At 40.7% G+C, this 27,989-nt stretch overlaps 2 protein-coding genes across 10 annotated transcripts in view; one reads left to right on the forward strand and one right to left on the reverse strand.

Moving 5' to 3' along the window:
* LOC102370400 (serum paraoxonase/arylesterase 2) overlaps positions 1–15,156 on the forward strand; it is an 86,173-nt gene extending 71,017 nt beyond the window's left edge. For 2 of the 3 annotated variants that reach the window (XM_025209025.1, XM_025209026.1), the window contains exons 6-9: positions 630–830; positions 1,364–1,445; positions 3,577–3,705; positions 14,714–15,156. In XM_025209025.1, coding sequence (XP_025064810.1) covers positions 630–830; positions 1,364–1,445; positions 3,577–3,705; positions 14,714–14,932 — 631 coding nt within the window. In that variant the 3' untranslated portion in view covers positions 14,933–15,156. Of the gene's footprint in view, positions 1–629; positions 831–1,363; positions 1,446–3,576; positions 3,706–9,369; positions 10,595–14,713 lie in introns of those variants that run through there. The other variant, XM_025209027.1, reaches the window with a different exon arrangement.
* A 544-nt stretch (positions 15,157–15,700) lies between these two features.
* The window catches only part of PPP1R9A (protein phosphatase 1 regulatory subunit 9A), a 110,962-nt gene continuing 98,673 nt past the window's right edge, over positions 15,701–27,989 (reverse strand). For 4 of the 7 annotated variants that reach the window (XM_025209011.1, XM_025209010.1, XM_025209008.1 and 1 more), the window contains 4 exons: positions 26,795–26,914; positions 24,881–24,904; positions 23,451–23,633; positions 15,701–22,340 (listed from right to left, as the gene is read on the reverse strand). In XM_025209011.1, the coding sequence (XP_025064796.1) occupies positions 22,128–22,340; positions 23,451–23,633; positions 24,881–24,904; positions 26,795–26,914 (540 nt within the window). In that variant the 3' untranslated portion in view covers positions 15,701–22,127. Of the gene's footprint in view, positions 22,341–23,450; positions 23,634–24,880; positions 24,905–25,936; positions 26,915–27,989 lie in introns of those variants that run through there. The other 3 variants (XM_025209009.1, XR_003095038.1, XM_025209012.1) reach the window with 3 other exon arrangements.

Consider the following 27,989-nt stretch of genomic DNA (forward strand, 5'->3'; position numbering starts at 1 on the left):
CTCTTTTCCCTCTCTCATCACATCATGCTTAACAAAAAAAGAATACATAAGAACAGAGGCAGTATATGACGTTTTATTTATTGTCACCAGGTTTAGAATTTTTAGAAAACCTGGTATTTACTGTAATTTAAAAAAAGCCATATTTATGATTATTAACTATAATAATATGCAGTACGTCCCACCATAATTCCCACCCCCACCACCATCCTGGTTTTATTTTTCTGGCATGCTGGCACTCCAGCACCTTACAAGGTAGACATTGCAGTTTTTTCAGCACCCAAAAATGTTACTTACCCCTGCTTGAGGCATTTCATAGTTTCATAGCTGTTAGGGGCTGGAAGGGTCTTTGGATTTGCTTTGTGAAACAGAAAACTTTAACAAATTTATTGAGTTTAATTTCTTATTGCTATCTAGGCTGTTTATCTCCACTAGTTCCAAAAGGCTTAATAGAAGGCCACTAATCGTACCTTTTTCAATCTTCCACTTTTAAATCAGTTTTGTTATATGAACAGACCGTTGGGTGGGGGGAAGGAAGAACATAGATAGCAAGATTATTGACTTATCTTCTCTAGCACTAATCACTGTATACTTTGTAAACTTCGAACGCTTATTTCTCTTTTCATTTTTAGTGTGAATGATCTTCTGGCTGTGGGACCTGACGGTTTCTATGCTACCAATGACCACTATTTCTTTGATTCTGTATTGATGTTCCTGGAGATGTTCTTGGGCTTAACTTGGTCAAATGTTGTTTACTACAGCCCAACAGAAGTTAAAGAGGTAGCAGGAGGATTTTATTCAGCCAATGGAATCAACATGTCACCTGATGAGAAGTAAGTCTGTCTTTGTCTCATTTAGTGAGTTGTCATTTTAAAAAAAAGCCGGGAAATGGTCCTAACTTGTGTGTAGATTAATATTTTTACTATAGTTGTTGTTGATGTGTAGGTTTAGATGTTGAAAATGATTGACTGGTAGGAGATGCTCTTTGTAAATTGCAACTCTAACTTGAAATATTGTGGAACAAAAGTAGGTAATATACTTGGATGCATTTGATGTCCGGTGTTATCATAGTAGCATGACCCAGTTGGTATAGAAATTATATATTGCTTGCAAGAATTATTTATATAAATTTCCTTCTAAAAATGTCTTAAGGTCTTCTGTTCATTTAATGGTACAGGCTACTAAGCTATTTTAATCAGTCTATCTTAAGCTGGGTATGCTGTGGATGCCCTCAAATTTCTATAGATGTTTCTAACTGTTTATTCATTAAAGCATCTAAAGGGCAGTGCTTGCATATACAGAATCAATTTATCCCAGCTCTGATAACTCCTGCTCTATTAATAGATACTAATGCTTTCTTTTCAAGGTATATCTATATTGCTGATCTGTTGGGTCATAATATTCACGTTATGGAAAAACATGCTAATTGGAATTTAACTCAAGTGAAGGTAAGGTCTTCTGGTTAGGAAAAGAGCCTAATCTGTCTGAAATTAGAGCATTGTTTATAAAAGTGCACCTGTTAGCATATTAAAGGCATAGAGAGTAGGAACAATTTTTTGTTTGTTTCCTTCTAATAAAAGCAACCTAAAGATAAACCTCCAGATTTGCCATTGATCAAGGCCTCTGCTGAGGCACAGTCCCACCAACTAATACAGAATCATAGAAAGTTAGGGTTGGAAGGGACCTCAGGAAGTCATCTAGTTCAACCCCCTGCTCAAACCAGAACTGTCCCCAACTAGATCATCCCAGCCAGGTCTTAAAAACCTCCAAGGAAGGAGATTCCGCCACCACCTCTGTGGGTAACCTGCTCTAGTGCTTTACTACCTACCCTCTTAGTGAGAAAACTCATCCTAATATCTGACCTAAACTTCCCTTGCTGCAATTTGAGACTGTTGCTCCTTGTTCTTTCAGCTGCCACCACTGAGAACAGTCTAGCTCCATCCTCTTTTGAACTCCTCTTCAGGTAGTTGAAGGCTGCTATTAAATCCCCTCTCAGTGTCCTCTTCTCCAGAATAAATAAGATGGACTGCCCTCTCTTGGACTGTCTCCAATTTGTCCTTTGTGTAGTGGAGTCCGAAAACTGGGCACAGTACTCTAGATGTGGCCTCACCAGCGCCAAATTGAGGGGAATAGTCACTTCCACCTCTCAGTCTTCTCTTCTCTAGACTAAATAAGTCCAGTTCCTTCAGCCTTTCCTCAGAAGTCATGATCCCCAGCCCCCTCACCATTTTTGTTGCCTCTGTTGGACTGTCTCCAGTTTGTCCAGATCCTTTCTGTAGTGGGGGAGCCCTAAACTGAACACAGTACTCCAGATGTGGCCTTATCAGTGCTGAATAGATAGAGGGGAATAATCACTTGCCTTGACCTACTGGCAACACACCTGCCAATTTAGCCCAGTATGCTGTTAGTCTTCTTGGCAAGGGCACACTGCAGGCTCATATTCAGCTTATTGTCCACTGTAACACCCAGGTCCCATCCTGCAGAGCAGCTGCCCAGCCAGTTAGCCCCCAGTCTGTATTGGTGCGTGGGATTGTTCAGTCCTAAATGCAGGACTTTGCACTTGTCCTTGTTGAACCTCATGAAATTCCTTTTGACTCAATCCTACAATTTGTCTAGGTCTCTCTGAATCCTAGCCCTACCCTCCAGCATATCTACTACTCCCCTCATCTTGGTGTTATCTGCAAACTTGCTGAAGGTGCACTCTAAGCTATCTTCCAGGTCGTTGATGAAACATTGAACAAAACAGGCCCCAGGACTGACCCCTAGGGCACACTACGTGATACTAGCTGCCAACTAGACATCAAGCCATTGATTACTACTCTCTGAGCCTGGTGCTCCAGCCAGTTTTCTATCCATTTTGTTAGAAGTAACTCCTGCTGACATCAAAAGGGAGATTTGTTAAGGGTGTGTTTTTAATCACTGTTGCTGACCTTAGGAATCCAGATGAAACATAAAGGAGAAGGTGGTCCTTATGGTACATAGGCCTTTATTGGTCAAAACTGACCTGCTCAAACGAACGCTGTTGCACTTGGAATGCTATTGGAAGCCAGTGCAGGTTTTAGAACACTAGAGTAAGATGTTCCTGATGATCTCCTCCAGTTAGAAGTCAGGCCACTGCATTCTGTAGCAGTTGCAGCTTTCAAATGGTCCTCAAGAGCAGCCCCAGGTAGTGCACATTGTAGTAATCTAGCTTTGGGTTTACAAAAGCATAAGGATGTAGCATATTTCACACATCTGTATTAGCTGAGGGATCCAGCTAACATGAGTGTTTCTATAAATGGCCCAAAATGGTTTGGTAATTGATCAATTTTGTAAAAACAAGGCCTAGGTGCTAACGTAGAAGCTGCATAAAATCTGGTGTACTATGGAATACGTGCACCAGATACTGCTTTGTTAACTTTTACTACTGAGGGGGAAACTGTTTGATAATAAACTTATGTAGTTGTTGCTGCAAGATGCATTCCTTGGATAAATGTGCTGATTATAAATTAATTAAAGAAAAAACCCCATGTAAATAGAATTTGTGGGGCTTTGGTGCATCCAGCATTTTTCATTTTTGCTTCCTCCCCTATTTGATAGGTGCTGCAGTTGGACACACTTATTGATAACTTATTTCTTGATCATTCTACTGGAGATATTTGGGCAGGGTGTCATCCCAATGGTATGAAGGTGTTTTTGTATGATCCTGAGAATCCTCCTGGTTCTGAGGTTAGTTTTATATGAGTTAATTGAAATGCTAAGCCTTCCTTATACTATGAAAAAATAAATCATATAGCCATTACTCATATTGGCTTATTGACACAATTTTCTCACTATAGGTGCAATTATAGAAGAAGAGAAATGTTTACATGGTGATACAGGAAGGGGAATAAAAGCACACCCTTTTATACTGAAATAACTACCAAAACAGGGGTTTGGCTATCTCTATTACAAACAAACAAACAAACAAACAACATGCTCCCCCCAATACTTATTCTTAGTCAAAATAGTTAAACTGTTACTAAATCTGTGTATAGACCCTCAATGTCTGTCTCCTAAGAGAAAATAAAAGGAGCATTTTGAACACGACTAGTGGGGAGTATGGTAGTTTTGCAAATGTGCCATGTTTGAGGCTAGGGACAGACATTTAAAAAGTCTGAGCCTGAATTGATTCAATCTTTGCAGGTTAGTCTAACCTGGCTAGGCTGAACTGGTTTGTAACCAGGCAGACATTCTCTGTGGACTGAGGAAATTCAGGCACATGCCTTCAGTGGCTCAGGCTAGAAGCTTGGGGGGTGGGGTGTGCTAAAGCAGCCTTCCCTTCCCTTCCCTTCTCTTCTACAGTACTGAGCTGAAGGGGAAGCATGGCCAGGCCCCAGCAAGACCTCTGATTAGGGAGGGGTGTAAATCCCCAACCTGCCTGCACTATCCCATGCTTTTCCCTGCTTGCTGCTCAAGGGGTGGGAGTGTTGCCAGCCCTCAGCTAGCACTCTGAAGCAAGGAAGGGTGTGCAGTGCATGCATCTGTTAATGATACAGAGCTTTTCAATCTCCTTCCCTGCTTCTTTATACTGTCTGCAGCAAACTGACAAGCAAGCAAGTCATCAGGGAGCTGATAACAGTGTTTATCAACTCATCAGCAAAACAATAGCCTCTCTTCATTAGTTCAGACTCTTAAACAGCTTACCAGATGACCTGTTAATTAGCTCCAAAAAGCCCTAAGTGGTCACTGTTCTGTCTGCCTGTCCCAGTGTAACTGAAGACACACACAGACACCTCTTGGCATTAGCTAGCATACCACATGCCTAGGGTCTGTGGGGCTGGTGCTCCTCCTGAGGGGGGAGGGGGGGCTTCCTGTTTGAGCAGCGAAGAGGGGGTAGGGCAGGGGGAAGCCAGGCAGACCCTGCTGTGCCTGCAAGTCCCTGCTGGAGCTGCAACCAGGGAGCAGAGGGGAAGGACCAGCCCTGCTGTGGAGCACAGAGCCCTGCCCAGCCCGGAGAGCATGCCGGGATGCTGGGGAAGTCTGGTTTATCTTAAACCAGCAAGGGGTCTGGGACCGACATTGCATAAACCGGTTTGACCCAGATCAGTAAAGTCTGCTACTACATTCAACCAGGTTTATCTCAAACCAGTTTCAGCCATTTTCAAACTGGTTTATGTGCACTGAACATCTGTTCTGTTATAGGTTTAAGCCAGTTTCTGATCACTTAAATCATTTTATATATAACGTCTGTCCCTAGCCTAAGAGAACACTTCTGTATGTTTTCATGAAGTATTACTGGTATCTCATTGTTTGGAAAAGATGGTAGTAATGCTACCAGTCATACAGCTTGTCAGCAAAACATCAGGTTTTCATAGTTTCGTACTAGTTTGGGGTCAGAAGGGACCTGAACAGATCACACGACCCCAGACAGGTCCAACTTCTTTTTGAATATACCCAAGGTAGGAGCGAGGACCACTTCCCTAGGAAGTTGGTTCCAGATCCTAGCCACCCTAACGGTGAAATAGTTCCTCCTAATCTCTACCCTGAACCTATTCTCCAGCAGCTTCTGGCCATTGTTCTTCGTCACCCCAGGTGCTGCTGGGGGGAATAGGGCCCTTCCTATTTGCTGCTGATCTCCCCTAACGAGTTTGTAGGCAGCCACCAAATCCCCTCTCAGCCTCCGCTTGCTGAGGCTGAAAAGGTTCAGGTCCCTCAGCCTCTCCTCATAGGGCCTGCCCTGTTGCCCTCCAGCCAAGCGGGTGGCCCTCCTCTGAACCCTCTCAAGGCAGGCCACATCTTTCTTTTGACTTTTCTCCCAGCTACAGTTAATGCTCCTGAATAGTAAAGAGAACTAATGCAACACCTCTGTGCTAATGTTGGCTGCTCAGAGCTAAAATCATATAGCTAAAATTCTGCCATACACCAGTGTTGTCCAAATTGTTTTTTGACATGTTGGTAGTCTGGGAGGCCATAAAGGGTGTGTAAATTATGTTAAGCCTTGTGCATCTTTGGAGAGTATTTAGTTAAAAGCTGCGTGGTGCATGCATAAAGGTGCATGGTGGTCTGTCAGAAATGTTGATAGTTGATGGTCTATTAGCCAAAGTAGTTTGGGAAACCCTACCATCCAGTATCCAGAGCCATAATCCTCACTGTCTTGGTAACCTAAATAAGTCTGAATTGGAAAATCAATTGAGCAGGAAGTCCCCTTTGGAGGTCTGAGCTGGAGAGAGTTAGGCATCCATATTCCTTTGACTTTCAGTAGGAGCTGGTATAACTTACTGTGGCTCCTTAGAAGATCCAGGTCAAAATACTTGATGTACCATTGCAGACTGGGGGTCAAGTAACTTGACTGATTTCTAAGAAATTGCATGAGCATTAAACTGGTGTAGTGCAGTGAATGACTGGTCTTGGATCATTTGTGGGAGGTGAAGTGGAAAGTGTTTCAGAACATCACAGACATGGTCAAGGAGATGGTACTGCTTCTTGTGTGGAGTCTTGTCTGTGCTATGATACCTACTTAATACTTTTTTGTAGACCTCATTTTCCCAGAAAGATAAAATCACTGTGTCATGTCCTAGACAGTGACACCATTTAAATCCTGTGCCAAACTGATGTGTATTAAGCAATACTCTATTTTAATAATACACAGCAGTTGGCTCTGCCCTCCAGAGCCCTCTTGTAGCTTCAATCCAGCTTTCTCTGCAAGTTATGTTCCATGTGTCCTATAGCTCCTGGCATTTGCTTTGGCTGAAAGAATCCCCCCATATGCCTGGGCCTTGAACTTAAACCCAGGCTGACTTGGACTTTTTGGCCTCATCCAGAGAAGGGACATGTGTTTCAAGTGGCACAAATTTGTGCTGATACTTTGTGTTGCAGTGCACACCCATGCACATGCCCTTTGTTGCAGGACACATTGTCCTGCAATGGGCAAACTGCCCATGCCCAGCTTTTTCTGGCTCCATGTACCCTGTGCTGAAGCAACTTGCACCCCACCAGCCAGGAGGTAGCACATGGAGATGGGGGAGCAGGCAGTCTGGGCTGCCTGTTCCCCTTTCTCTGTGTGCTACAGAGCCCCTGTGCTAAGGCACCTTGTGCCCCAGCCAGCCACTCTGCCGCTAGCTGAGGTGCAGGGCGCCTCAGTGCAGGGGCTCCCTGTCTCCATGTGCCTCACTGTGGGGGCTCTGCAGTGGAGCCTTTGTACTGAGGCATGCAGAAACAGGGCAGCAGCCAGCCCAGGGCTGCCTGCTCCCCTGTCTTGAGCCAGCTGGTTTGAGCCAGCTGTGGAGTGGATGAATGGGGCACAGTGTGCATCAGTGTGGTGGCTCCACTGTGTGCGGAGACGGGCTGTCTGCTCCTCTGTCTCTACGTTTGTCCCAGCACACACTATTTTTGTGTACTTTGTGATGCTTTTTTTCCCCAGGTTTTGTTTTTTGCTACCAGGAAATCCTGGTAGCAAAAGCTGCGCCCCCTCCTGCTGCAGGTTAGCAGTGCTGTGCACGGTTTAACATACAACGAATGCAGTTTGTGGCACCAAAAACGCATGTGTGGATATGGCCTGTTAGGGAAAAACCAAACGATATATTTTCAGCCAGATGGTGGAAGACTAGGACCTTTGTACAGAAAAGTAAGTGCAAAGCAGATAGGCAAACTGTTTTGCATTTTGGTTTACAAGATGGCGGCTGCCCAGAGTAGAGATGCTATCCCATCCATTGAAGTGTAATCTTTAAAAGCACTGAAGTGAGCTGGGAGCTTAGGTGATACTGACTAGTTTATTTGTTCTCCTGAATGACTTGTGTGCTTTGGAAAAACTCCACACCTGTTTCCTAACTAACAACTCATTGAAAAGAATAGCTCCTCAAAGACCTTGTAAGAGAAGAGACTGTTTGTTTCCTTCTGGAGTAGGGGGGTCGACCCTAACTATGGTTAAATAGCTAGAGCTGGCCAGCCAACATTGTATTAAAATGTGCTGGTGACCACTAGAAAAGTCTAATAGGTTACTTCACTAGGGCTTAACCTCTGGCCTGAAGGCCAAATCTGGTCCATGGGTCCGTGTCATCTAACTTGCATGGCTCCTCACAGGTCCAGAAATTTGGCAGCAGGGGAGCAGTAACAACAGCAATTGCTGCATCTCTGGAAGCTGCAGTAGTACACAGTGCCACTGCTTTACTGCTACCAAATTTCCAAACCCATGGGACGCTCTGCGGGCTGGACGATGTGACCCCCATGCCGGATCACACTGGTGCGTGGGGTCTCTCCACGGCCAGATGCAGTGCACAAGGCCAGACGGTTGAGCAGCATTGCTTTAATTGATACTGGGATCCTTGGTCATCTTTCTCTGCATTTGCAGAATAATTAAACTGAAGAAACTCATTTTAATTATTTACAAAAGCGGTGTTGGCTCAGGATAGAAGAGGTTAAATTTGTCCTTGTTTGTTCTTGTTTAATCTTTCAGTGTTTAATGACCAACTGTAAGCAACAGGTTGCAATCCTAGTTTACATTAAATAACACCTTGCCTCTGTGAGCCTCCCCACTAAAATTAATGGGATTACTTGCAGATTGAAATACTACTTGGTGTGAGTAAGGTGGGTTGAATCTGGCCTGCTGATTTTAACTTTTCTGAGCTTTTGCCATTAGCAAGGAACTGTACTTCTGGCAGAATCTGACCTTTCTGAAAGGTTGACTTGACATCAAAATGGGATCACTAAATAGCAGGAGAACTTATCTTCAGAATTTTTGAGCCCTTCACAGGACTGCTGTGGCCATATTTCTGAAGGATGCTTGAAAAATTGGAAAATGCTTAAAAAAAAAAAAAGAAAGAAAAGAGAGAGGATTTGAAGTCCAGAAAATCATCCCTTCCCCTGAGAGACTAGAGTTCAGTCTACCTAGCCTATCAGAGAGAAGGTTTTAGAGGTGACTTGATCCATAAATATCTTTATGGGGAAAAAAATTCTGAAATTGGGAGGTGACTGGGGAGGGATTAGTTTAGTGGATAAGAGTATACCTACATCCAGCTGCTGGAAACAGAACCAGAGCAAATTCATGCTAGAAGCAAGGTGCAAACTTCCTAACTGCGAAGGTAATTTAGCTGTCATAACTTATCAAGGAATGAACAGTTCTCTGTCACTAGAGCCTCTGAAACGAAGATTTGGCTGTCTTTCTGTAAATATACTGTAGGCACCCAGAATTTGTTGTCTCGATGCAGAGATAACTTGGTGAAGTCCTGACTTGCATTATGGAGCAGTTCTGTTTTCTTTTTTTTAGCCATAATGATCTACTTTGTTAAATTCATGTAAATAGGATATTTGAGTTAATTATATTAAAATACTTATGAAACATCACCTCTGTGCTAGCCTTTTGATACCTCCAAAAGTAACATATGTCTTAACTGGATGGACCTCTTCCCTCCTTAGGTTCTCCGCATCCAGAACATTTTGTCTGAGAAGCCTCTGGTGTCCCGAGTATATGCTGAGAATGGGTCTGTGCTTCAGGGAAGTTCTGTTGCAGCCGTGCATGATGGGAAGTTACTCATAGGCACAGTCTTCCACAAGGCTCTCTACTGTGAGCTATAGTTTGCTCTGGACAGACTTTTGTTAGAGGGGAGAGTTCAATTTGACATAAACTTTTGCACACGTCTTCTAAATTTGATAAATCTAAGATGTTACAATAAAGGTTTAACCAGGGTCACAAAATGTATTCCTTGCCTTCCTCTCCAAAAGGTAATAACATACAAGAACTACTCAATAGTGATAGGAAATGGGATTTAAAGATGAAAGTGGTGGGCTTTGGGCTTTCTTGACCTGCAAAGGTTTCATGCCATTATCAGTATAGGCAAATGTAGATTAAAATGGGTGAAGCATTCTTTGGGCCTGCTGTTATCAACTGTGATCAGAATTTAGAAGTCTGTTTCCTTCCCAGTGCTGGGAAGGTTAATCTTCTCAGTGCTTAAAATAATACAAGGAGTGCTGAACAACCAGGTGTCTTAGTGTGTGGGTGCCTTTTGAGCATTAATTCAAAATACTTTTGAAGATATTTTTGAATTTCCTGTCCATTTTCTCCAGGCTTCAGAAATTATTTATAGGGGGACAGGGGCCACGTCTTCATTTCTCTTCTTTCCTGATTAGTCCCTTTTTTTAAAGGCATTTCTAGCATTTTTGTCACACTTCTCCTTTTCATGAACTTGTTTGACATTTACTCTGTCTTTTGTAGGAGATTATAATATGGGGTTTTTGAATGTAGCCTTCAGAAATGAGTTCAGAATATCTCTTTCTGGAAAGGCATCAGCTTTTCCTCTTATGTGAAAAGTGCCTTGGAGGCTACATTATTCCTTTTTTCAGCAAAACGCAGGATTTTGAAGGCTTTTCTGCAAAAACTACCTCTGGATCTAAGTATAGTTTGTATTCTGTGTGCGATTGATTTTTTTTCAACCTCTATAAATTGTACCTGTCTAGCTTTTATGCTGTCGAAACCAGTTAGTCAATTATTGGATGGAGTTTGCTTACTCATGGTGTGTCATGAGGCAGTTATGAATGGTAATGTTGTAATATGCATTGCAGAAAGACTTGTCTACATTTCCATGAAGTGCCATTTTAGAGCAATGCTTAAATAACATGCTTCCAATAAAAGGGATGAAAAATGTGTAACCTGGTAAGTTGTGTTGAAGTACTTGTGCTATACAGTGCAAATGCCAAAATGTTAACTCCAAAAGTAGATGTAAGAACCTCTGATTTAAGAGAGGAGGTAAGTATTTATTTCCTATGGAGCAGGATATTCTGTTTGTGGGAACATCTATGAACTCCTGCAGCTCCTCTAAGTTCCACCTGATTATTCCTCCATTTCTGAGAGACAGAGGGTGGCTTAAACAGCATGCCCCAATCTTCCATGGCCATTACATTCAGTGGGTGACTCTGCACTGTATGATAAGGACTCTCAGGCGTCATTTTGCTGCTGGTTGGCAGAAACTCACAAGGCTTCTGCAGACTAGAACTGCCAGAACGGCTGTTTGGATGACGAAGTCAGGCTGTGCCTTTGGCACGATGCTTGCAAGCCTGATATGCCTTTTGTGTTCTTTCTAGTAAGATTTGATTCCCTTACGAGCTAAATCACTTTTCTCTGTTTCTCTGTCAAGGTTCTTGTCAAGTCCACTTTGGATGTGGAGTTGATAACATCTTGGTTTTTAAGCAGAGTTTTTAAGCACTGATATACTCTGCTTTACTTTCCTACTCTGACCCTTTCATCTGTAAATTGGGAAGCATAATGCCAATTGGACAGAGAAGTTTGGAAGAAGGATTGCTTTGTGCAGTCATCTGAAACTGTGAAAGAGCTGTATTTGTGCAGGTTGCTTTTGCTATCTTGAGAGGATGCTGTGCTGTAGTGGACTTGGACAGGAGGAACTGTCTACCTCTGGTGTGAGGGTGGAAACAGTCTTATGTGTTGTGCTTTCACAGCAATTACAGGCTGACAAAGCTTTGGTCTTGGTCCCTTAGTCAAACAAAATGAAAGCTTCCATGGGAGAAAAAGGGAAAATTAGGAGCTGTAGGGTCATGATAGACCTTTACTAGGTAAAGCATGAAAAGTTCTGGTAAAATTTTAAACAGTAATGACTTATGAGGATTTTTTAAACCCTTATATATTAATATACTCATAGAACTGTTAGACATTCCCTTACTGCCTGCTGCTGTCAGTTACTCTGTTTCCAAATTTCTCCCTGCTTGCCCTTGGAGCAACTCAGCTTGCTGTAGAGATGCTACTTGCCTGTGGGGAAGAGCACTGGATAGATTAGACAACTCAGTGGAATGTTACCAGTAAGTTGCACACGGCTCTACATCACCATAGTAACACACTACGGTGATGTAGCATCTACAGGTGTCTGCATGTGACCACTAGCTACTTCCCTGTAGTGATGCACTGCCCCTTGTATAGTGTGCTACTATGGCGAAGTAGCTGCTAAAAACAACCATGCATTGCATGCACAGTGCAGTATGGGCTGTTACTGTGCCGTGATTTAGTAATTCTAAAAGGAAGTACTAAATCACGGGCAGTAACATCGCCATAGCAACACATGTAGACATGCTCAAAGGGCCTAAGGATAAGCTGCGAAAAGGATTAAGGTCACAAAAACCTAGCCAAGTGAGGAAGACTTATTTCTGCAGTATTGGGTAACTTAATCAAGTTGGCAATAGCAGCTGGGTTCAGGTTACATTGCTTATATAAACATCAGACTTCAAAGAGCTGATTTATTTGTGGCCTATGGTCCAAAGAGAGCTCAAGGCAATGGGCCTGGGTATGGACCAGCACTATCACTTTCCCCAGCAAGTACAGATTCAACTCTGTACTCTTCTCTGCAAGACTCCCTTGGCTGTAGCAAAAGGAGGAGGGGGCATGACCAAGGCCATCCTATGACAGGTCATTGCATGACTGCAGTAATGCTAACAAAGACCGTGACTATTAAAGCACAAATTAGGACAGGCCCAGTTGGATTATCAGTTTTTAAAGCCCCAGTTTAGATATTGGAAAGTGCAAATTATTGCAGATTATGTTGCTGGGGCCTAAGATGTGCCAATATGAAGTGAGGCAATGGGACAGAGGGGAGGTATACGCTGGTTACAACTGCTGTAAGCTGACTCCCTTTTGGCTCCTTCCCAGATGTGGCATCAGCACCAGGACAAACTTGATCCTGAGAAGGCACCTTGCAGTAACTCTTTCATGGATTGCAAAGGTCTCCCCAGAAATTTCTCTCACAGGACTTTTTTTCTCTGACTTAATAGGAAGGGTTTGAATGTCATGGGTGATGACAGATGTGAGGAGAAAAAAAACAAGCACCTTACCCGAAAAGGAAGTGCATTAACTCAACCCGTCTCCCCAGCGTCTATATCGATTGGGTGCCTCAGTGAGGCTTTTTGGCTCTTTTATCTAACAGCTGATTCAATCAGGTATTAGATAAAAGTGCCATAAAGCCCTGCTGAAGTGCCCAGTTTATACAGATGTTGGGCAAACTGTGGCAAACTAATGCAGTGCCTCTTCTGGGCATGCGCAGTGTGGGGGCGCACCAAGTTTAAAGCTTTGGTTTTTTGATGTTTGTAAGCAGCCCATGAGTTTCTTCCCTGCTCTCTCCTCCCCTCCCCACCCTTCCCCCATGTACCTCCCATCTCTCCAAAAGACAAACTTTACTATTTTTGTGTAAAGCTAAACATGACACGTCTTGAAGTAGAATCAGTTCTAGCATTGTGTTCAGTCCATAAGAATTGCATTTAGGCAGTAATTTAGTATGTGAACTAACCCGGCAGTCTATTTTCACACAGATCTTTGCCTGTGTTTCCTGATGAGTGCAGGAAGTATGTGCCTTGACAATCTTCTGTAATTTTACTTGAGAATAGCTAGTGACATTGGTACCATAAATGTGATCTGAAATGCACCATCATCACCAGTGTTAACATTTAGCTTAGTCAGCTGTAATATTGGCAACTGTGACTATTCTTCCAATATTGTTAAAGAATTATATTGTAGAAGACAAAAATTGTGCCACCATGTTCTTCTACATTAAAGCCTCATCAGGTGCATGTCTAATCACTTCAAGTTTCTGTTTTGTCAGATCCCCCTCACTCCCATTTTTATTCTCTCACCAAGACCAAAGTCTAAATAAAGCGTATATTTGACCCTGGTACCTGTTTCTGCATCAACTCTACCACTGACTGCAAAATGTGTGTGTTGCTAAAATGTTGCTAAAATTGCTCTATCGTGTTTAGGATTGGGAGAAGCAGCAGAAGTGTCTGTAGCTAGTCATTTTCTTTTTTTTTTAAATTGCAATTTGCTGGAGAAAACTCACAGCAGGTAGAGACTCATTCAGACTTACAAGGCATCTTTGTACACATTCGTTCACAGCACTTCTGTTGGGCTTACCTAGGACTCTCAGTTTGTCTGCTGCCTTGTACAAGAGCTGACCTTGCTTTTGTCCTAAGCTTCAGTTCTCTAGGGGTGAAAGCAGCTCCTCTTTACATCACCAGGGTTACTTTTAGGTTGTTTGATCAACTGATAACTGAGAAGAATCACGAAGTACCTTCAGGCTGCATGTATAGTCATCTTTAAAATAGCTTAATTGTACAATAGAAATATGATACTTTGTACATACCACTGTGTTTAAAAGTTATTTGTAGTAGGATGTGCCATGGTAAAATGAGCCAGGGCCCTATTTTTGCAGAAGTTTTAAGGCAGTCCCAGCTGCCTTAAATTGTTCAAGTTCCCCCTCCCCTGCCCCCAGGGCAGTCTGAATTTATGGTTGTGCTTCTAGAATTTGCATTGCAAGGCAAGAAATGGCATGTCTAGACTATGCCTGGGAGCACCAACCCATACAAAATCTTGGGAATGAGGCCATGTGACTACCTTAGAGAGGTGCCCAGCATGTTTCCTGAGACCACTGGTGTAGGAGTAATACTGGGAGTGTGCTCAGTGCCTCTCAAAGGCAGCTACTCTTCCTGCTCTGACTCCTGTCGTTCCCTGCCCCTTCCCCCCCAAGTGTGGTGGACAGAATGACATACTGCAGATAGAAGTTTAACTACAAACAGCTACAGCTACAACTTGTTAAGTGTTTCAGCAGCTCCTAAAGTGGGGGAACAGTATAGAATGCAAGATGCCTCTAAAAGTCCCTTCCACCTGGGAGATTTGGATCAGAAATGCTACATGATAATGACATTTTCTTTCCCCCTTTAAATAATGCTAAGTTGAATATTATGGAATGAATATATATTTTTTTCAACATAGCATAAAGTGCTACTTGCAGCACACAGGAATGGCCTGCGACTGACTCATCCTCCCAGGGGGAAAATGCCAATAAAAAAATGTATTCCATGGCCTTGGGCCAGAAACTCACAAAGTGAGGCATCTACCTTACCTTCTGCGCTCAGCAGGAGAGATGTGGTAAGGCTCTGGAAGGATGTGGAATTGGATGTGGAATTGGTGAACAGAAACTCTGTGACTTAGAGACTGGAAAGATCCTCCAGCAAGTAGAGGGACTACAACTGAAGAAGACAGAGTGCTTCTGCAGAGGGAAAAGGCTGAAGGCATAGAGCTGCAGTACTTAAGATGCCATTACTATCATCTTTGGATTAGATTAATCAAGATTTGGGTGCCTCAGTATTAGGTGTTTCACCTGCAGTGGAATCCAAAACCCAGAGTAGCTGCCTAAGCTCCCTGTACAGTAAGTAGGGAACATTAAGGCTAGGGACAGACATTCAAAAAGCCTGAGTCTGAATTGATTCAATCTTTGAAGGTCAGTTTAACCTGCATAGATTGAACCAATTTGCAAGTGAACAGACATTCACTGTTGACTCTGGAAATGCAGCCACATGTCTGCAGTGGCTCAGGCTAGAAGCTGGGTGGTGGTAGAGCGAGCCCCCCCTTCCCTTCCACTGCAGCTACAAGGCTGAAGGGAAGCTGATCTGGGGAGCATAGCCAGCTCCTCCAACCCTCCCTGCAGGCTACTACATATGATAGTGGAGGGGCTTAAACCCCAACCCTGGCCTGCAGGGACCCCAGCTGGCATATGCCTGGAGGGGGAGCGGGGAAGCAGCCCCTGCCAGGCTTGTCCCTACTTTTCCATGATTGTACATTTCGATTTAGTGAAAAGGAGGAAAAGAAGAATTAAGTGCAAGTCACCCGAAGTAGAACTAACAGACTGAAGCACTTAGCATTCATTCTGAAATGAAATAGGAGGGAAATGGGGAATGACAACTCAATAAAATCTAATAATAAGTTTCAGAATTTACTTTATTGCATTCGTTGTCTAACAACAATAATACTCGTTGGCAAAGAATTTATTTACACTAACAAAGTTTAATCACAGGTTTTTCTTTTTTTTCTAATTCGTAAGAAAACAAAGGGCCACCATGATGGTTTGCTTTGAATGCTTTCAAGTAACCAAACATTAAAGAATGTCATTTTTGGAAATCCAGCAATCTAGAGAAGTACATATTAACCAAGCACAAGAGAACAAGCTCAGACATGGCACTATTGTGTCTTCCATGCAGATGATTAAACACCGAGATGTACAAATTAAAAGTTCAGGATAACATGCAATTCATACACATTTGACCTTAAAAGATATCTGAAGCCAACCACCTCTCCCCATAAGAAAGAAACAATAAAGCCAGTTTTTACAGTGGAGCACAGTACATTTTTGTTTTAGCTGCCTGCTCTTCTAGCAATATGTATAACACTTGTAAATTACCAGTGATTGATCATTGCAATATGACTGAAAAATACAAAAGCAGTAATTATGATAGTAAGTGTAACAGGGAAAGTATACATATAAAGATATACTTAAAAGACGTCCATTGTGCCCTGAATCCTCTTCATTTTAGAAGGATTTGTTTTTTCCTTCTCTTTGGCACCACATAGTTGTTGTTTTAGACACTTTATCATTTAGAGCTGATTCTGCCTTCTTTGGGGTCCATGGCAAAACTTATTGAGAGCAATGGGAGCAAGATTAGAGCTTGCCCATGTAAGGGCTGACACTCTCACCTCTCTCTATCAAAGCCAAACAGCACGGAAAGCGCCCACCACATGATCAGACCTAATAAACTAAACAACCTGCTCTTCACAAAGAGCCCAAATTTCCCAAAACAAGCAGCACAAAGAACTAAGGGCAAAACCTTCCAACAACATGCACCCGTTCAATCGTTATTTAATGGCTATTTTAATCGTTATTTAATAGCCTAAGTCCCAGCCCTGCTGTCATTTAACAAAATAAACCATATATTATGATCAGGAAGGAACTTGAGGGCTCAATTTCATGGCTGTGCTTCAACAGCTTTCAAATAGGGCAGGTTTAAACTGTAAGAAAATATACAATAAAACATGTACAGAACTTCAAGTAAAAGACTTTCAATTTGCAAAAGACCTATAGCTGACTGTGACGATTGAATAAGACTTCTGAGTCACTGTCCTGCACCATTGTAGAGCTGCTCACAACTCAGACAGACAGAAAGCAAAGTCAAGTTTACAAAATATAAAAAAGGGTTTTTCTTTGCATAATACTAATTGTCTAACAAATTAATCCTGCCAAAAAAGACAAGGACAACCGGCAGAAAGACCTACTGAGGAATGTTCTCTTTGTGGTTTTAATAAAACATTTTTGTTTAAAATCTTGTGAAACATCAAATATATAAAATATAGCAAGAAAACCACGAGGCAGGCTCCAAGCACATCTAGGAGTTAGAGTACTGGTGGTACAAACTACCACTGCTTTGCTCTTATAAATTTCCTGATGTTATCAGAACCCCTGTATGTGTGTATTATGTTTGTATAGCCCATAGCTCCCAGTTACTTACATCCTAACTGCTATGAATCTACCTCTTTAATATACATTTCCATGTGTATTTCTGTACAAACACAAATGCATACAGACTTGTTAAAAAAGCCCACAAACTACAAATTCCATCACTTAAACATTTCCATGTTTAGAAACAGTACATTCTTTGATTATGCTGGATCAACTAAAACCCCCCTGGCCTTTTCCATATCATTTCAGCTACTACAGACTTTCAAACATGTGCCATCTGGGTTTTCAATTGCTTCCATTTTTTCAGTGTTTTGGACCAAGTCATGGGTTTCCTGAGATTTTTAAAGCTTTAGGTCAAAAGCTAGAAGCAACATTATCTGCACTATATCTGAGGGCTAGCACTGGACTATGTATGTATTGTTTAAAAGATCCCCTCTCACTGTCACTGACCTCAGTGGTAAAATTGTAGGATCAAAAACTGCATGCATCTCCCACTGACATACAACAATTTTTGATACATTTGAAAATGCTAAGAAATTAGTCCTGAATCTGAATGTTTTCTTTCCTTAAATACCAAACAATACAAATGGCCCTTTAAGACACTATAAAGAACAGAACTATCACACGCCCTTCCTTTTGATTTTCAGTTTCACAACTACATTTGGGTAGGATGCTAGCCTATAATGGTAATTCCCAGCCACACATACACATAATGACACTTCTTTCTTTGCCTGCATTAAGACCTCATTCTGCCTTATCGATGACAACATGTATTTATCTCTGACGTCAATGGGAACACATCTCATCTAAGCATAATCGCACAACTGCTGCCTTCTTCTCAGGCAGCTGTGCAAGCTGTAAGCAGCAACCGTTGATAAGCTAGCAACTTTGTCACTGTCTCCATAGTAGCAAGCCCTTGGTGTGTAGTTGAGGTACTGGGAATCCATGCTGCCAGGTACTGACCACTGCGAACTCCCACGGAAACTGAACGGGTGCTGAGAAAGGCCATTCTAGAATTCCTGGGAAAAAAATCTTGCTTAGAAATAATAGCATCTTCCCAGCAGGTTCTGAGTCATGGCACAATAAATGTCTGTCAATATGAAGCAATCTGCGTAAGCTGAGATATAAACATAAGTCAGCTCCCTTTGGCTTTTTTATTACTCCTTCTCCCTCCCCTCTCCCCCTCATTATTCAGGTTTTAGCCATTCCCTGTGGTGGGTTTTATTCCTATGACCATCAGCTCTGCAGGGCCAGCCCAATGAAATGCAAAACCAATGGACAATACTATTCTATTATACAAAGTGAAATGGGTCCAGTTCCTTGCTGTCTTGACTCTGGGGTAGTCATTTATATCTGTGTACAGTGAGCATATAATATCTGTGCAGCCACAACATAAACCAAGGTGTTAATGGCTCCATGAAGTTCCAGGCAACAGAGAACCAGGCCTCTGTGTATTTGGCAGTTTTGGAGCCCAAATCATGACTGCTTGCTCCAGAGTGGTCCAATGCCAGTTGAAGTTTCTGAGGCTAAAAGCTATGAGCACCTGTGCATCTTTCATTTAGTACATTTTAAAAATCTCTCTGCCCCTCTGCTTTCTTCATTGTGCCCCATTCTGTCACAGCCTTGGCAGCTGGATGATGTGCATAAATAGAGAATAGGGGCATCAAGCATATTGACCAAAGCAGGTCCAGAATTTACAGAACAGAGTGGTAGTTTAACCAGCCAGCTGGGATTGCCTCAACTGTGTACAGCTGGCATAGGATATGTGACTGGAATATTGAGGATGCATCCAGGGTACCGATGTGCTCCAAGAGTACCTAGCAGTCAAAAATGGGGCTGCTCTACGTTGCTCTTCTGGTCTGTCCTGACGACTGGTAGCCCAAGTATCAGAGAGCTGCTGACTCTAAACTAGCTGAGTCACATTTGCAGCTGATCTCAAATCACAAGGTGTATTGGGTATACAAGAAAAAAGCCACCTATTCATTCAGTACAGGATATTTGCTCATTCTGTTCCATCTTGTGACACGCTATTATAATAAGCATTGTTCCTATGAGATATTTAAGGTGGCAGTGGTTAATGCATTTGTACTCCTTTATTTCAGATAGGTCATTTCAAAAGAGGGGAAAGAAAAATGTAAAAAAAGCATATTGGTCACAAACATTGTAATCCAGTCACACTGTTGTATGTCCCAAGCCTCGAATTCTATCCTTTATTAAAAGGAATAAAAAGTATACCTGATCAAGGAAGAGTAGAACTCATGACTCTGGTTGGTCCCCTCTGTGCTTTCACACATTAGTCAATTTGTATTTAAGAATGTATTGTTCAATCTAAGCTGTTCATTTTTTCTAAAATTCAATTAATTTCAAACAAAAATTACAAAGTTCAAATATACCATTTAGCTGACATTTCATTGAAACAATAAAAATCTGAATACTTACAGTGCATGAATCAAATTAGTTATCTGTACAATAAGACGCTAAGATTAACTGACACTAGGAAATGAAAAAATCAAACATATCACATACCAGTTTGCCTTAGGCTTTTAAGAAAACATAAATAGAATACAACCACAGACTACTATATACAACCACTTAAAACATTATCATAATGTAAACATAACTTAGAAAATAATAATCTAATGTGTTTATCAACATTTTATTTAAAATAGTACTTTTCCAGTTCCTTCCCAACAATTAGTTTTTTCCTAAATATAACCTTATACCCCCTAAAACAACTAAGCACTAGTTTCATCAGGTCTCTACTACACTTCAGTATAATTTTTTTTTAGAGAAGGGGGACAGAAAAATACATCTGAATTATTTCAGATAAGTTATACTTCTGCTGTAGGGACTCTCCTCCTCTCAGGCACCATGAGAAGAGGACCATACCAAGACTTATCCTACTAGGAATATCAATGTTTAGACATTTTAATACCATGTCCTTCATGGAAGTTTCACTACTTATTTCAATGATGTTCAATGAAGCATAAACAAAAAGCAAGTAGAAATTGGATTTGGAAACAAAACTCAAGCCATTAAGTAGAGTTGTCATGTGTTAATACTAAAATGAGGAGTGTCAAGTTATGTAGTAAATTTTACATCTAAAAGAAACTTTTAGGATTAAAATGAATACTTAACATTACATATTAGTGAATATATATAACCATAACCTCCTGCTTTGCAGATTTCAGAAATCTGAGCTTCAGAAGAGTTTTACAAACAACTTTCTGAACATCAAATCTGAGGCAGAACCAGAACAAATGTTTCTTTAAAATCATTCAGCTTTTGTAGTTAATTTTCAAAGCAGCTGACCCTTCTGATTTTAACTTCATGTCGATAGACAAGAGTTAACTGCTGATTAAAAGAGATTGTGATTGATGTCAGTATTTATGAGATGCAGAAAATGGAAATGACATTGCCGAAACTTATAGATGTTACTACCAAGTAACTTCAACTTCAAAACAATCATGTAATATCTTCAACTTCCCATCAAATAAGCTTGTTTCTTTGATGAAGTGTTGACTATTGACTATTTTAATACTGGCTATTAAGAAACTGTAATAACATACAGTGCCAGATTACACTGTTTGCTTCTCAGACAAATCTAAACATTAGAAATCTGAAGTATGTAGCATGACCATCAGTCAAACTATCCAAGCATTCTACAAAGTATGTCTTCATGTTGAATTTTTAGTGGGGGTATTGCGTAGATCCTCTACTCAAAACACGCCGTGCATTTCAAGTTTGCATTTAGCAGCCGCCTTCTGTGTTATAGCATTGTACAGTAGTAGTTGATCATAACAGTAATGAACCTTGTTTTATTTCAACCAGAAGTTTCCTCCTCCTCTTTTTCTTTTTTATAAAGTGCACTTTGAAAACTGAAACCTTTACAAAATCAAATTTGGAGATCATTTCAGCAGATAGTATTTAATTAGATCACAGCCCTGTAACACCAGAATGCAAAACTCATTCTCCCCTGACCCTCACTGGAGACTGAACCTAGAAATGTGGAATTTTCCTCAAAAACCAAAGTAAAATAAAAAACAATTTCTGGTTCAGAGCCAGCTGGAAAAGGAACCTCCTGGTTTACTACGAAGAGGTTTGCTTACATGCACTGGGAGCACAAGAAGTGGACTCTACCGATTTTCTATACTCAAGTTAGAATTTCAATTTTCCTTAATTATATGGAGGATAAATATTACCCTCAGATCTCCATGTAAACCCACATAATCATTTTAAGGCGCTGAGTTCTTCCTTGGCTAACTACTGTCCAGTTAAGAGTGTTATCATCTTTTTGCCCAGGAAGGATATTGACTCTTCTATCTTTATCTCCTGTGTATAATTAGAAGTCACTGAACAGCTATGTTTTCAAAGCAGTGTCACTTCAAGGTACTCAAGTAAGATGAAATCTGTTCCAGTTGACAGAACAGGGTATGGAGAGAAGATGGCATTCCAGTTAGATGAGTCAGTTGTACCAGATATGGGGATAACTCCAGTTACCCAGTTTCATATATATTCACTGATCGTTCTGATTGACCATCCCATTCACAATGTCATTGTGATGCATCACCTGTGATGCTTTGTCACAATGACTGCCGAGGTGACCAAACATGAGTAGCCCAATGCAGGATAGCAGTTTGAAAGGGAAAAAACCCCAAACAGGGTATCTAAATAAAACAATGGAGTTTGGTTGTTTAGCAAGTCAATACCAAGAGCAAGATCTGGACCTGCAGGAAAATGCAGTTACACAGTATGAACTTCCCCATTCACTCTGTTTATATCATCATTTATGTGTACATATTCCTGTGTGATGAACACAAGATTTGAGGGGCACCACAAAGAGTTGCTTCCCTTGAAGTGTCTCCAAGTGACTAACATCTTGGTGGTTCTGCTTTGTCATTGCTCATTAGCTCCCTCTGTTGTTTCTGTCAAAGACTTGTCTGTTTTCTTTGATTTCCTATGCAGCTGCTCTTGTTCTTTCTTCCTAAGCTTCTCCCTTTGCTTTTCCATTTTTTCTTGGGCTTTGCGTGCTTTTTCTATGGACATTTTCATTTCTTTTAGCTTTTTTTTAACAACTGCTCTGTCCTGGGAAGATGTCATGCCAAGGGCCTAATATTTAAAAAATGCAATAAAAAGAAAATTAAAGAATTCCATATTATGAACAGATTATGGACCTTCTGATAACAATGCTGTTAAAGTAGTAGACTACCAAAAAAAATGAACAAATTTTGAGTTAAAGTCACAAAGGAAGTAGGACTTCATAACCCCAGGTTAAATAACAATACTCTGCTCTTTCTGCCCATGGAGTACCTTCTGCACGAAGCACTCCAGCTATTTTATAAAATATGCAAGAACATCGCTAAAAACCATTAAAGTAGGGAAATTTGGTTATCTTAATATTATCAAGAGAAAATTTGAGGGATTAAAAAGGTAAGTGATTCGCTCAGAGCAACTCAAGTCTATGGCTGAGATAGATCTCAAACCTCAGATTTCCTTGTTCCCATTCCTGTGCTTTAGCCAAAAGACCATATTTTCCTTCACAAAATAGTTTAGAACTACAGAAAGGTGAAGGCCTAAACTTGAATAAAGGCAATAAGTTATGGATTTCCAATGTAGGATAAAAGGGTTTGATTTTTAGAGATGCTGATTCCCAAACTCAAATTTGTATCCATTTTATTCAGTGATACATTCATTTTCATTGCAGTATATTAAAGTAGATTTTAGACATCAAAGCTTCTAAGCGATTCATCTAGTTCCTGTATACTACTTACTGTAAATGCTGTCAAACCATTGCCTGATAAGTTTTGTAGAAAAATGTGTGGGAGGAAGAAACACAATAATGAAGCATGTGAAACGACTGGTGAAAAAAGGCAAAGCAATCACCAGTTGTCCAGCACTGTATCCTCTCTCTGGGGTTTTCCAGCCCACGTGAATTACATTTTTACAAAATGGTGGTGGATGCAGTATATGTGCATGGAAATACCACTTGCACATGCACTCATCTGATTTGTGCAGCTAAACATGAGTACATTGCATGCAACCCATTTTTATATAGCAAATAAGCCTCAAATGTTTAAAAATCTGGCTTTTTGCACTATATTTATTACTCTAGTTTATCTTCATTCCACATGCAGAACTCTATTGTATTCCTGAAGACTTCCTGCTGTACAATTATCTCCAGCAACAATGAATAATTTTTGAGTCAAGAGACTCAATTACCTTAAGTTTATTCCCATCCAGCTGAAGGAGATGCTCTCCATTAATATTTTGGGCACTGAATTCAGAAACATACTGTTCAAGATTCAGGCTTGTTAACCAGTGGGAAACCTGCTGTATGCTCCATTCCTGAACAGCACGATTCTGACACTGATTGTGTTTAGGAGACTGTCCATCATCCAGGATCTGAGACAGAAACATGCTACATTATAATTAAAAAAGCAAGACTCACTAATAATAGCATATTGTGCATACCATCCACACTGTAACAATTTCTATTGTCTTCCTTACACAACATCAGCAAGATACACCATATATAATTGGATGTACCTCCGTATCTAGGAATCAATTTAATGAGACTAAAATAGCTTAATAATTCTAGTTTTCTATTTACAGGCACAAAAAAGGAAGTAGCAGATGATGACTCAATAGAGCCATGTGGCACAATTCACAATGGGTAGTTTTCCATTAGCTCTCAAAGTTTAAAGTTTGAGCGTGTTGGTGGATTTCTAAGTACATAGAATGTACTTAGAAAATTAGTCTGGAGTTCAGGATGAAATCATGGCGCCACAGATCCACTATTATCACTGGAGGACTACAAGAAGACATATGGACAACAGGACAGAACAAACCAAGAAGCCACATCCTTGAAGCTGTTCTAGCCACTGTGCCTCTCAGGAAAGCAATACTAAAGGATGCAGCTGGAGATTCCTGGGTGTCTGCTTAATGCACCATTCTCTGCCAGTTTGCTCTGGCATAAGACAGCAGGGGCCAGCCTTTCTGGAAGGCAAGTCACAAGTTCTGTACACTCCCTGTCCCCAAGTCCCACTCAGATCCCTTTCCCCTGCCTGATAAGCTGCTCTGTTTTCTGCACTGTCTGATCAGTTAGTCTGCCTGCCCCATCTGTCACTGCGTCCCTGCTCCTTACTGATCTGCTATGTACCACACAAGAGGTATAGGGGGCATGTCAGTGGGGGTTGGAAAACACAATGTTCCCTGGTCAGGACAGCAGCTGCAGATGGCATAACTTGAGAAGCCTTCAGACTGGTCTAAATGGTGCCAGAGGCTGTTTCAACTCTTAGCCATGCTTTTTGGTGAGGGATGGAAAAAGATGACTTGACTCTACCTTTTGCCTACCTCATGCCAGGCATGAGACCAGGACAGCCCAGTGTATTTGTTTACAAATACAACTTTTGTCTTTCCTCTCCCCCTACACCCACAAAGATGACAATTGGCTATAGCCTTGAAAACTATAGCAAGAAGGGTTTGAAAAGGAGAGAAGAACCAGTAAAATTTATGGGTTGTGCTGTTGTTTGAACAGGGAAATTTGCTACACAATGGAGTAAGACAAGAAATGCAAGTCTGCAAATGAGACAAGAAAGTACCACACCAAGGTTACACAGTCCACCACAAACAGCTCACTAGTATCTCACCTCATCATCAATCATATCCAGGCTCTGAGTGAGGGAGCAACAAAGAAATGGGAAAAGAAAATCATTATAGAAACAAAACAGAGAATATGTAACGGCATGTAAGAGAGTTCAGCAAAGGCAGCATCAAGATTTGCAAACGTTATGGCTATTGATAAACAAAGAGATCTTAAAAACTATTTCCAGAAACAGAAAAGTTATGTTAAAAGATCAACAACCAAATGCATGAATTAATTGTAATTAGGGCCTGATCCTGTGCTGCTGAGGTTCACTGGAGCTCCCAGCAGTGTAGCACTAACGTCAATGGGAGCTTTGCCCAGGACCTCACTGGAAGCAGCAAAAGACCCTTGTCTATGGTCTATCAAGTAGAAGAAGAAGGTGGTTTCCTTCTCCCTGCTTTTCATACTTTTTGTTTCTCTCAAGTGGTTATGGCAACCCCAGCAGAGGAGTGTAGGTGAAAGATCTCCAGCAGTTTCACTAACAATCCCAGCTGACAGCAAGTAAGCCATGGCTGAAGATGGATCCTAGCAATGCCCTGAGTAAGGAGGTCTGCGTACGGTTCCTACAACAGCTCTGAATGGATACTTGCTGAGTCAGAGGTTGTAGTTCAGTATGGCAGCAGGGGGTGGGAGGCCACTATCTACTTCTACAGGCCTGTCTGTACTTGATATTTCAGAGGTGACACCATGGAAGTGTGATACAAGAAGACTGAAAAAGACACGAAAGCATTTTCAAACTTATAATTCAACCTAGCAGGCATGAAGTATTGTCACTTAGCACAATGCTAATAATGAAAAATTATAAAAGAGCAAAACATTTAATAATACAGGTTTTAGGGGAATGTATTGTCAGAAGACAGCCCATGTAGTATTAAAACATCTGACCTCTACAGGACTCTGCCCTGTAAACTTAAATTTTGGCACCTGGGGTTATATGGGATAGTGATCTTCTTTTAGATTCATGTAAAGCATGCACATATTAACAACAACAAATGTCAATTATCCTAGGAATAATAGAAGTTTGGAAATTGAGTTCTGTAAAGCAAATCCTGGCACATACCTTAGACAAGAAAACATGGAATTCACTGTGATAAATGCAGTAAAGTTTCTTCAGGTCAAATTACATCTTTGGTGTTTCTGAGGATCAGCTGTGTAAATTCTGTGTAGCACCACTAAGAATTTGACTCAAGTCACTTTACTGTACTAGCATTTTTTGGCCAAGTTTTCCAAACACTGCCTCTGGATGTGCACATCTAATCCTGGCACAGGGTCTCTTCAACACACAGTTTTTTGCAGACTATCACTCGTGCAAAAAAAACAAACCCCAAATAACTGAGCTTGATCTGTGCATGCAAATCAAGCATAAATTGAGTGCAAATGAGAATTGAATTTATGCACAAATAATAATATACAAAAATTAATAGACATGCAATTTTTACACAGAAGCACAAACAGAAGCTGAGTGAATGGGCCTTAAAATTTGGTCCTTAATATTCAATTATAAAGGACCCAAGGCCTGATCAAACAGTACAGTATTCCTACATCCTACTTTGCTCACATGCTAAATTCCTTCAAAAGGAGCCCAATTATATTTTGTTTAATGTCTTCAGGTTAACATGCATGTATTTCCATGTAAATGTAGGAGGACCATGCTGAAACAGAATTCTGGCAAAGGTTTGGGTAAAGCATCTCTCAGGAAACCAGAGTTGTTCTGTTATTGTCCTACTTTAGAGTGATTGGTCATTTACTTCCAATACAAGATAATGAATGATGACTGTAACCAAAGACAATATGGGAATCAAGATTTTTCTTAATGAAGGTGTCTATAAAACAACTATTATTTTAACAACTCTTAAGAAAAATGCCAGTTGAGAGAGAAATCAACTATTTTTTCATGGTAAAAATGTCGTGGACATACCTCATCTGACGACAGTGCTAAGGAATGAGAGAAACCAGGATTTTTGGGTTCTGCTCCTAAACCACTCAAATCAGCTGAACTTGTGCTGCTGGGGCTGAAATCATCATTGAATGTGAAGTTCTGTAGACAAAAGCACAAGTCAAAATGAACAAAAGATCTTACATACATATCTAACAGGAAACTTGCCTTTCCCCTCCAGGTTGGCATAATTCAGGAGTGATTTTGATAATTTGCTGAACTGGTTAGAATATATACAAAGAACCCCAATCTTTTTCACTGTTAATGCTTTACACAATAATGTGCTATACATTTATTATGGTATGTGTTAAGAGACATTTTTGCCAGCTTAATATCTTAATTAGTAACAAAATTATCTGAGAATAATTTACAGACTTCACTTATACAGCTGCAGCCCTTTATGAGGGTATCAACTTCATTGTTTCTAATGGTTGATCAATGGCATTTGCCTATCATCTAAACACTTAGGACGACCACAGAACATGCACTAATACAATGGGTAGAACAAAGGTTGGATTATCGGGAAATAAAAGTTACTGTTGAAAAGACAAGGAAAATATCTTGTGAACTGTTTCAGCCTCAAATAAACTTCTTAGAAGTAAGTGAAAGGAACTTCCTTTTCTGCCTAACTTTTAGGCAAGACAGAAGATAAACAAGACCATTTGACCTTATGTGATACTTACTGCAACAGTAACCAAAAAAGACACTCGTTTGTCATAAAAACATAATGACAAACATCACACTTCACAAGCAAGGAAGAACAAAATGTCATTCAGTAATTCATGTACATCGTTCCCAGGAATTTACCCAAATCATCCTTGGTTAGCAAGAAATCTTCAAAAGACTTTGGAAAATAGTCCAATGCAAAAACAAGAAAAATAGATCAAGGTGTCTCTGGCTCTCTTGGTGTTCAACAAAAAACTAAATAGATGCAGAAACCACACATTTAGGGTACTAATCCAGAAACAAATAGGTAACTAAAAAAATTGAGCAAGTTTTTGAAGTTTTGCAATATACAAAGCATGAAAACATGACAATATGAGTACACCAGTCATGTTTTTCAATTGGTTCATTTAAAAATATAGAGAATATCAAGCTTGACTTCCCCTTTTTTTTTCTGTCCATCTTACAATTAGTGGAATCAGTGAAATACCTCTCAATGGGCTGTAAAATCCCA

The sequence above is a fragment of the Alligator sinensis genome, unplaced genomic scaffold (assembly GCF_000455745.1).
Source record: "Alligator sinensis unplaced genomic scaffold, ASM45574v1 scaffold196_3, whole genome shotgun sequence".
NCBI classification, from domain to species: domain Eukaryota; kingdom Metazoa; phylum Chordata; order Crocodylia; family Alligatoridae; genus Alligator; species Alligator sinensis.